Source organism: Corylus avellana, chromosome 9, assembly GCF_965113065.1.
Source record: "Corylus avellana chromosome 9, dhCorAvel1.hap1.2, whole genome shotgun sequence".
NCBI classification, from domain to species: domain Eukaryota; kingdom Viridiplantae; phylum Streptophyta; class Magnoliopsida; order Fagales; family Betulaceae; genus Corylus; species Corylus avellana.
The window spans coordinates 11,555,400-11,566,452 of NC_142498.1; the positions used below are offsets into that span (position 1 = coordinate 11,555,400).

Below are 11,053 nucleotides of genomic sequence, written 5' to 3' on the forward strand. Positions count from 1 at the left end.
ATTAGGTGGGAGAAACCGCGTATTTTGACAATTAAGCCACCGTCATAGTGACAAAGATAGAAATTTTTTATGATAAATGATAATTTTATTACACTCAAATAAAGTATGGGATTTTTTTATTTATTTATAATTATTCAAATTATTTGTAAAGCTCTATAAAAAAACTTTGTACTCAAATCAAGAAGAATTCCTCTAGGGATCAAGAGGATTGACAGCCCACACCAGCTGGCTGGATGTTTTAAGGGAAACTTCGATGTAGCAATCAGGCCTTCTTTCTCTGTTGCAGCTGCATCTTGTCGTTAATGGTGATCAAGGGAATATCATTTTGGCTTTTTCTAAGCACCTTCTCCTTGGGAAGTTATTGCAGGGACTAATAATCCCTTTACACAAAAATATCCCTAGTAAAATAAAATTAAAATTCATTTTTTTAAAAAAAAATAAATTAAATAAAAAAAAGAGAGAAAAAAAGCAGGTTGTGGAAATTTAAAAGAGAAAAATTAAAGTAATTTTTGTCTATTATCCTCTTGTCAATCCGATGCCGCATGACGTCGAAAGATGAAAAGATAAACGGAAAGAAGAAGGGATAAGTATTACTTAGATCTTGAGTCCACCAAAAATCTAAGAAATCTTCTCAAAACACTAGAGTCTATCTAGGGTTTGAAAGAAAATATTAAAGAAACTCTACTATGAGGCTTCTTATTGATAAAAACTGAGTAATAATCAAAAACTAAGTTCTGGAGGCTATAAACATGTATTTATAGCCTCAAAATCCTAACCCTAGTAGTAAAAGGAACTTAAGTCGGTTTAGATTTTTATGTTGGCCGTTCAGTTAGAATATACCTCCGTCCGGACGGTCACTAAAGAACTAAAATTAACGTACGTAAAATAACTGGCCGTTCGAACGGGACAAACCTCCGTTCGGATTCCTAAAGTAAAACTGGAAATCAACTACAAAACTTAAAGATAAATATAGGGGTTTGGATGGCCTTCGAATGGCTAGAGAATAGACGCCTTAGGTTTTAGTATGGGGAACCCTCTGGATGCAGGCCGTTTGGACGACCTTCAAGCGGTCATCAAACGGGAGCCTCGGGAATTACTACGGGGAGTTTCCATAATAGGCCCGTTTAGATGGACTATCGAACAGTGGTCCCTACAACTAGGTGATAATTACAAAGACTCTTAATAAATTAGACCAGTTGCTAAGGAACAAAAGAGAATACTATGGTTATTCTCTTTCACAATGTCTAACAACTAGGCGACACCCTCAACTATATTGGATTACTACTTATCTTATAAGGTTAAGCTAATAGAAGATGATTGACTTAATCATTTAAATTAAAATTCTAACATGAAATATGTTGTTACCGTGTACTGTACAACAATAATGAATAATATGAAATCAAAAAGAGAGACAACAAGAGAAAAACGAGACACAGATTTACGTGGTCTGACAATGTGGCTACATCCACAGAAGAGTGCGGCTATATTTAACTATTAATGATTTAAGGTTACAACATAACATACTTATACGAAAACCCTAATTGTATGGACGTATTTTAGAAAATCCCAAAATACCCTGTACCGTACCGCGAGAGTGTTGCCCCCGCACTCCCATAACCTAATCGTCCCCCCGTAAACTTAATTACGCCTATGGGGGCAGTAGTCTCCACTCTCCATTCACTCTGCTCCGTCTACTCGGCCAACTACTAGTATTACAAACCTAATCACCGCATATTTCAATAAATATTTTGTTGGAACTAGTGGCTCATATTCTCTTAAGCATAGAGAGTAATACTGTAATACTAATAGTTAGCCGAGTAGATTGAGCGAAGTGAATGGAGAGTTGAGACTACTGTCCGTCTACTCGGCCAACTACTAGTATTACAAACCTAATTACGCCTATGGGCCAGTAGTCTCAACTCTCCATTCACTTCGCTCCATCTACTCGGCCAACTATTAGCATTACAGTATTACTCTTTATGCTTAAGAGAATATGAGCCACTAGTTCCAACAAAATATTTATTGAAATATGTGGTGAATGACGAAAACAAGGTTTGAACTCATGACCTCGAACCTAATACTATATTAAATCACCACTTATCCCAAAAACTTAAGTGCATATGAAAATAGTGAATTTATTTATTTAAGGGGAAACTTCAAAAAAAAACCCCTGAAGTTCCAGCCGATTTGAAAAACCCCCCCTGAATTTTCAAAACTCTCATTTAAGCCCCCTGAACTTTGGTTTTCTCTCACTTTGGACCCCTTTAACATTAAACTACGTCGTTTTGAATGTTTTATACCAATTTTACCCTTCCCCAAAACTACGTTGTTTTGTGTCCTAAAATTACAACACTTCCCCACACATGCACATGACGATTAAGCACATTCATATGAGGAATTCAAATAAACAGGAACTAATCAATTTAAATAAACCAAACCATGATTGTAACAAAGACATAATTGAAATCCTAAAAAGACATAATTAGGGCTTTAATCTAGCCTCTAACAAAAGTATTTAGCTAGATATAATAAAATAAAGAAAAAAAAAAAAAAAGGAAAAGAAGAAATTGGAAACAACTACTGGAAGTAGCTCCAAATTCTCTTCTCTGGAATTGTCTGTCTAATTGTGAGGCATAGAGGTCTATTTATAGGTTTAGGCAAACCCTAGAGGCTCTAAAAAACCTAATAAACTCGGAGGTCAGTCTCCTAATTCAACTAGGGGATTGAAAACCAATCTGAAGTGCAAAAGGGCTTCTCCCACATCTGGGCACTTTGAGTGCGCTTGATCCCAAGGTCTTGTGCTCGAGCGCATGCTTGCACTCGATCCTAGCATTGATGTGCTCGAGCCTAGGTGTTGTGCGATCGAGCGCGGATGCGCTCGATCCTAATGGCTTGTGCTCGATCCCAAAGCTTGCAGAATTTTTTCAAATTGCCCTTTAAGCTTGAAACTTTCCAAAAATGCTTCATTTTCTTCAAAAACCTATAAAAAGACAGAAAACACAAAAAGGAAGTAAAACATCATATAATAACAAAACTAAGAGATTAACAAATGTAAATTAAAGGACTAAAATATGATTATTTTAGCTCTTATGAGTAGGCCTAATTGAAAAATTAGTGTTGCCTTGAGAAATGGAAGAGCAAAAGTGGATGTGGAGAATAAATTGAAGGGGAATTGGGAGGGAGCGTTTTTTCAAACGAGTTCAGAAATTGGAGGATTGTCTCACTACAAAAAATTGCATTTTTCTTGACCATCCATTTTTGACGTGTCAAGACTCTTAACACGTCACTAAAGTTTAGTGACATGTTAGTATTAATGTGTGTCAAAGGAAGGTTAAAAATCGGAGTGTCAAAACTGAGGATTTTTTGACGTGCCAATGTTTGACACATCAGAAATTGGTGACGTGGCAAACAGTGGCACAACAAAAAATAATTTTTGACGTGTACTTTTTACCACGTCACCAATTTTTGACGTGTCAAAACTGCCATGTCAAAAACTTTATTGACGTGGCAATAATGCCACATCGCCTTTTTTATTGACGTGTCATATAGTATCACGTCAAAAAAGAAGGTGACGTTGCAATATCGCCACGTCAAGAAAGTTTTTGATGTTACAATTTCGGCACGTCACTAAAGTTTAAAAATTATTAATTAAAAAAGTTTTTTCTTTTCAGGAATTTTTACTCATGAAATTTCCCAAAGCCGTGCTTGGTTGCCGAGAAAACATTTTAATAATTTTCCACGGTTAAGGATGGAAAATTGCAACTAAAACTAATAAATTTGAATTTTACATGCTTTAAACTTAAATCAACAGAAAAAATGAAACTAACAAATTGTCTTCTTTTACTTTGCAGCATTTTCTCAGAGATCAAACAGCCCAAACATGAAAAATGCAAAAAATTGTCTTCTTTTACCGATTGTGAGATTGCAGTGCCGGAGAGAAGCAAAAGAAGCAAAAAATGCAAGCATACTAAAAAATCAACCTGAAAAGTCAGATCAAACCAACCAGAAAAATTTCAAAAACCCAAACTCATCAGCAAATAAAAAAATCAAAATCCCAAACCCAGCAAAAAAATAAAAAACAAATCTTCTATTCTCTTTTTCTTCTTATCTTCTCTTCTTCTTTTTTTTTTCTTCTTCCCATCTGAGAGAAGAGGGAGCTGGGGGTTGGGTGTGCAGAGAGAAGAGGGAGATTGAGAGAGGAGATCTGAGAGAGAGAGAGAGAGAGAGAGTGGGGGACACAATAAAAGAAGAGGGAAAAAGTTGAATAAAGATAGACTTGCGCGCAGGAGGAGAAAGAAAGAGGGAGAAGAAAAAAAAGAAAAGGAGGCAGCTGGCTCGCACCTCCCGATGGAGTTTATTGATGTGTCCACAGGTGATACATCAATACTTTATTGATGGGCCACATGTGGCACGTCACCTATTAGTGACGTGCCACATGTGACACGTCAATAATTTCTTGATGTGTTACATGTGGCACGTCAACAAATAAAAAAATTTAATATATTCTTAATATTTTCCTGACGTGCCACATGTAACACGTCAAGAAAATTTTTTTTATATTATTATAATATTTTCCTAAACAATATAAGAGAAAAAAAATCATCATATCATTTTTTTTATTTTCTCTTCTATTTTTTTCTTTTTTCTCTTGCATGTGTTGTAATTATTTCAACACTTAAGCTAAATTCCTATCCTAGATGAAAGGTCCAAATAAGTAGGATTTTGTTTAAGTGTTGTAGGTAGTTTTTTCAACAGTCTAGATTTGATTTTACTATCTATCTTTTTTTCATAAGAAACTTGGTATTATGATATAGGACGTTCCCTCCCTACACCGGGACAAAAGTTTCTCCCTAAGCAGGGATAAAAGTTTTCCCCTATACCGGATATTAATTTAGGGAGAAATTTCTCTCTCAACCGGGACTGCTTGTCCCTCGGGCTCAACGACTATTGTTCCGAGACCTTTTTTTTTGAAAGAAATCGATATCTTATTCCAATAAATCACAATTAACGATACAAATCAAAGAGATGCAATAAGCTCCTCTCTTATTACAATATCATGGATACATGGGGGTATTTCGTTACTCCACGTTGTATTCATGACATGCAAAACGGCCTCCTTAGCAAGCCCATGTGCTGCAGCATTACCCTTTCTAGGTATAAAATTGAACCTGGCATTGTTGAAATCCTGCGCCAACATCTGTATGCCTTCCACTATATGACCATAAGCATTATTACACGCCTCATCTGTATTTATCGCCTGGAGAACCTGTTTGGCATCACCCTCGAATATTAGTCCAACATTCCTTAGTTCCTGGCCAATAAAGACTCCATGTAGAGCTACTAATTATTCAGCTATCACCGGGTCTACTTTTAGCATCTTTGTATAGCTCTGTTCCTTGATCACCCTGCCTTGATGGTCTCATGCAATTATCCCCAGGCCAATTCGTCCGAATTTCTCCGACACTCCAGCATCCTAGTTAATTTTGATATGATTCTCAGGTGGTGGCTGCCAACACATAGTATTGTGCTGTCCTTGCTCCTTGGCCAAAACCTGTGGAATTTCATTCGCTTTCCAGAATTCCTCCAAAGCTGAAATGGCATCGTACACCAGCTGGTTGGGTGGAGTAAAATTATTTCCATGGACCACCGAATTCCTCCTCAGCCAAATACGTCTTGCTATGACCAAGAAGGTGTCCATATCTTTACTATCACATTGTTCTTCCATTACCATGAAAATTTTATAAAACTCCAAACCTTTTCTAGTTGCTTTCTGGAAATGACTCAAACTCCCACCCCACACATCCCTTGCAGCTGTGCAATCTCATAAGGCATGGGAGATTGTCTCCTCTTCCAATCCACAAATGGGACAAAGACTCTCCTTGATCACCGCTCTTTTGTACAAATTTGTCTTAGTAGGCAAGAGATTATTGATAGCCCTCCATAAGAACATCTTAGTCACATTGGGAACCTTTCGATTCCAGACATGTTGCCAAATTTCTACGTCTTTTGCTGGGACTGAACCACTGCACCTTGAAAGGCCAACAAGCTCCACTTCCAAATGGTATGCACTCCTTACCGAGTACTCGTCGTTTTTAGTACCTTGCCACACTCTCCTATCCTGTGGGCTGAGAGGGCTCAGAAGGATATTGAGAATGGTATTTGCCTCCTCTTCCTCCTCCAAAAAGATCTCATTTATGAGAGCACTATTCCAGTCCTTGGTGTCCGAATCAATGAGCTCCTGCACTTTTGCATGTGGGTTAAGGACAGTAACAGGTGATTGCTCCAAGAATGTTGATGGCATAGGGATCCATGAATCCCTCCATACCCGCACATCGGCTCCATCTCCAATCCTCCACAGAGTCCCATGTTCAATAACTGATTTTGCAGAAATGATGCTTCACCATGCATACGACAGTCTACGTCCCACATTTGCCTCCATGACACTGCCATGAGGGTGATATTTGGCTTTGAGTATTTTAGTAATCAAAGAATCTGGATTTTTGATAACTCGCCAAATTTGCTTTGCTAAAAGTGCCTTGTTAAAAATCACCAAGTCCCGAAATCCCAAGCCGCCTTTTTTCTTTGTCCACCCCATCCGTTCCCAACTCATCCAATGAAGTTTAGCTTGATTCTCCTTGTGATCCCACCAAAACCTTTGCATCATTTGGTTGATTTCGTTACACAAGGCCCCAGGGAGTTTAAATACACTCATACAATATGTGGGTATGGCTTGGGCTACGACTTTTAGAAGGATTTCCTTATGTGCGTGAGAGAGGAACTTAACCTTCCAATTATTCAAACATCTCCATATTCTGTCCTTAATACTTTTAAAAGACTGCATTCGAGACTTTCCCACAAAGGTTGGGAGACCCAAATATTTGTTGTACCTCCGAGTAACTTGTAGACCAGACTCCTGTGATATCTCCTTTCTTCTGTCTTCACTTGTGTTCTGACTGAAGAAAAGAGATGTCTTCTCCAAATTTAGTTTCTGACCCAACGCCCCTCCATATTTATCAAGAATTCGAGTAAGTCTTTGCCATTCCACCAGATTTGCCTTGCAGAAAAGCAAGCTATCATCTGCTAAGAAAATATGGTTGATTCTCGGCCCATTTTTGGATGTTGGAACTCCCGTAATAACCCCCTTACTTTCAGCTTTGTTTAACGTAGAACTGAGAGCCTCTACCCACAAGAGAAACGGATAAAGTGAAAGTGGGTCTCCTTGATGGATACCACGAGAAGGTATTATATACCCTACCGGATTACCATTCACAACCACTGCATACGTCACTGTTGACATACATTCCATAATAAGAGATATCCATTTTCGATCAAAACCAAGTTTCTTCATTACTGTTTCAAGGAATCTCCATTCAACCCGGTCATATGCCTTACTCATATCAAGTTTAATTCCCATGTATCCCACCTTACTCCACATGCGAGAGTGCATGGTATGTAATGTCTCGTATGCTACAAGAATATTATCTAAAATGGGCCTACCCGGTATGAATGCACTCTGATTGCAAGATATAATATTGGGGAGAACTTTTTTTAATTCCCATGTACTTTGATATCAGTTTGTAGTAAACATTACGCAAACTTATGGGTCGAGATTCAGAAACATGAGATGGGCTTTTTGTTTTGGGAATCAACACAATATGGGTGGAATTGACCGATCCATTCAATTTACAGGAGTTCAAAGAATTTAATATAGCTTCACATACCTCCACACCCACAGTTTCCCAATTTTGTTGGTAGAACTCAGCTGTGAATCCATCCAGGCCCGACGCCTTCATTGGGTCCATTTGTTCCAACGCCATTTTCACCTCCACGTCCATAAATGTCAACAATAGTTTGCTATTGTTCCGGGACCTTATTGATATATCAATATCAAGTTTTCGAATTGTGAAAGCATTGCATAATTAATTTAGCACCTTATTATTATTTTTGTGAAACATATCATACTCATTCATTGATAAAAGTCGTGAGCCTAAAACTCTTACAAACAGAGCAAAAAGCTCTGAAGTAAATCATAGCCAAAGCTAAAGATACAGTCATCAACAACAGACCAAATCAACCATAACACAGCATCCACTAACCTATGACTAATCATCAAGTTTAAAAATCAGATCTGCATCAAACAGACACCATCTAATGCATAGGTAGCGCTTATTCCTCGGCCTTGAGAGCAAAACCCCCAAACCGATACTTATTCCTCGGCCTTGAGAGCAAAGCCCCCAACCCGATACTCATCCTCCTCGACCCGAAGGCCAGGATAAAGTTCACATCCACAACCCAAGGGTTTGGATCAGTAATAACGGGCAGCAACCGAGCGCAACAAAGCAGAAGGAGAGAGCCTTATTATAAGCAAAAAGAAAAAACCATACAGGGAAATAAAGTTAACAGTAAAACAAATGCAGGAAAAGAAATTACAGAAAAAAAACAATATAGGGAAATAAACGCGAAAAACACACAAAGTGGGTCACGGCAGCCGAAGGAGGCCAATTGCGAGCTGGCCAGAAATCGCCACGGAAGGTGGCACAAAAAGCTTGGTGCGGGAGGGGCGCATGAAAAGACCCGACAGCGAGCGATGAGCGGTGAAGCGGGCACGGAGGAGATCGGCAGCACACACAAACAAACAGGGAGGGGGAGAGTTTGAGTGAAAACCCCCAAAAGCAGTACCCACCAAGAGAGAACACAAGCACAATAGAACATAAAACATCAAAGACAGAAACAAGCCCAGCTGAATTGACAGAACTCTTGCAAAAGGTGGGATGGGCATGGCGGAACCGGGAAGCAAGGAGGTGGGCAAGCGTCGGGGGAGCCAGGTGGAGGACGGAGGATCGGTCGAAGGCAAGCCGATCCAACACCTAACCCGTTTCAACCCAAGCAGGGAATGCTACAGATGGAGATGGCAGGGAAGAAAGCAGTTGGGGGAATGGCAAGACCATAGGCAAAAAATGGAGAAAAAGTAGAGGGGGAAAGGAGAGGCGGGGAGGGGGAAGAGAGTGGGCACCGGGACTAGGGACATCAAGTAAAATACTACCACCCGGAGCGAAGAGGTCGAGGGGACGAGGGATGCAGGCAACGAACATCCCTCCTCCCCTGAGGTGGAGGACCTCTAGAGGGGGGGACTTAGGGTTTCCAAATATAATTATTATATATTCAGCACCTTATTATAATTATAAGCCTATAACTTACTAAGAAGTATTAATAGTTTAATCAACTTCAAGAATTTTTCTTAAAAAAAAAAAAAAAAAAAAACTTCAAGAATTTTATAAAAAGTTTAATGGGTTTGAATATATCTCTTACAGAAACAACCTAATTAATTAGTCTGTATTGAATTTAAGTTATAACTTAAATTCAGTACAAATTAATTACGAGTTTAGTAAAGCTTGCAACACTTAAAACCAAAATTTATGACATTTAAAGCCCTAAAAATTCAATTTAATTTCTCTACACTAAATTATTTAATTCTAATTAAAACAATCATTATATATAGAGAGAGAAGAAAAAACCCTAAACTATGCACAATGATATAATTATAGACATATATAGGGTATACCAATTAAATTTTGTTACCTAATATTTTTTTAAAACACATATATAATTAATATGACTAATTAATTAATTATAATTGAAATTCTGTTATTGACGTGTGAAATAATGGCACGTCAATAACGGGTTGACCATGTAAAAAAAAATAATAATAACGGGTTGACGTGTCGAAATGACACGTCAATCAAGAGTGACGTGGCATAATTCACCACATCACTAATGGATATAATTTAAATATATTTTTTTAAAAAAATTTTAAATTAAATTTAAATTTAGCGATGTGGCAATCTTTGACACGTTGCTATTTATTGACGTATGTAGTTTGCCACGTCACTAATTTGTGATGTGGCAAATTCAACACGTCAATAAAAACTTTATTAATGTGACACCTTTTGCTATGTCAGAAATTAGTGACGTGGCAAAAAGCGGATTACTGTAAACCCATCAAAAAAAATCCCTTTTCTTGTAGTGTCTCATGTGAGGAGAAGGTATGGATAGGTTCTTATTTATAGTGGTCTTCTATATCTATATGTGTGTGTGACTCTGTGAGAGAGAGATATATCAAAAAAATAATGGATTTTGCTTTGGTGCGGTACAAAAAAATTACATCATATGTGCTATGTTGTATTTTTTTAATATATATATATATATATATATATATATATATATATATATATATTCTTTTTTTAAAAAAATTAAGATAATTTCGAGGGATTTTTTTTTTTTTTTTTAAATGAAAAAGAGAGTGAAATTAAATGTTAGGGGTAATTACTTTTTTTCCCATGAACTAAGCCGCATTGTCAATTTTTTCCCATGAACTGCCAACCTTACTACTTGACCTTATCAAACTACAATTTTCTTCTCAAACTCCCTTCCGCTAGTCAAACTCGTTAAATTGGATGAAATATTCTCTTTTAAACGTTAAATCTTATTAAAAGACATAAATACCCCCGAATAAAAAATTGAAACAAGAAATATAAATATATAAAATTTATAAATTGTTATTATTTTTTCAAAAATAAAAAACAATAGGAGTGGTTGCCAACTGAGGGGGTGGCTAGCGGTGGTGTGCGGCCACACCCCACCCCCCAAACCAAATCAAAGGCCACCCCTACCGCGGGACACCCCAGGGTGGTGGGGGCGGCCGCGTGCCACCCTTGTGGGTCGGAGGGTGGCAGCGAGCCACCCCTGGCCATTTATGGGGGTAGCTCGTTGGCCACCCCCTCCCCCAATGGCAGCTACCTCTCGAAGTTTTTTTTTTTTTAAAAAAATAATTTATATATTTAATATATTTATTTACTTTTAATTAAGAATGACATGTATTATCATTCTAATGGTGATACCGTGATACATTAATGGAATCCGTCAAGTATTTTGACGTAATTTGATTACATTGACTAAATTGATATTTTGGCCTATCCCGATAATCTCTGAATTATTATTATTTTTGTTTTTATATCACATAGATGGATTTTTAATTTAGACAACCACATTGACT

At 37.6% G+C, this 11,053-nt stretch overlaps 1 protein-coding gene across 1 annotated transcript; it reads right to left on the reverse strand.

Annotated features, from left to right (window-relative positions):
* Positions 1-5,821: 5,821 nt before the first annotated feature.
* Positions 5,822-7,817, reverse strand: LOC132169290 (uncharacterized). The gene is made up of 3 exons (XM_088510763.1): positions 7,722-7,817; positions 6,888-7,513; positions 5,822-6,395 (listed from the first exon to the last, which is right to left on the reverse strand). Exons 1-3 carry the CDS (start codon positions 7,815-7,817, stop codon positions 5,822-5,824), a joined length of 1,296 nt encoding a protein of 431 aa, XP_088366889.1.
* Positions 7,818-11,053: the final 3,236 nt, after the last annotated feature.

Coding starts and splice junctions, on each gene's coding strand:
- LOC132169290 (XM_088510763.1), bottom strand. CDS start 7,817: ATGGCGTTGGAACAAATGGACCCAATGAAGGCGTCGGGCCTGGATGGA. Junction 7,514..7,721: donor GGGAAACTGTGGGTGTGGAG/GTATGTGAAGCT, acceptor TCTTGCAATCAG/AGTGCATTCATACCGGGTAG. Junction 6,396..6,887: donor GGTCTACAAGTTACTCGGAG/GTACAACAAATA, acceptor TGCATGGTGAAG/CATCATTTCTGCAAAATCAG.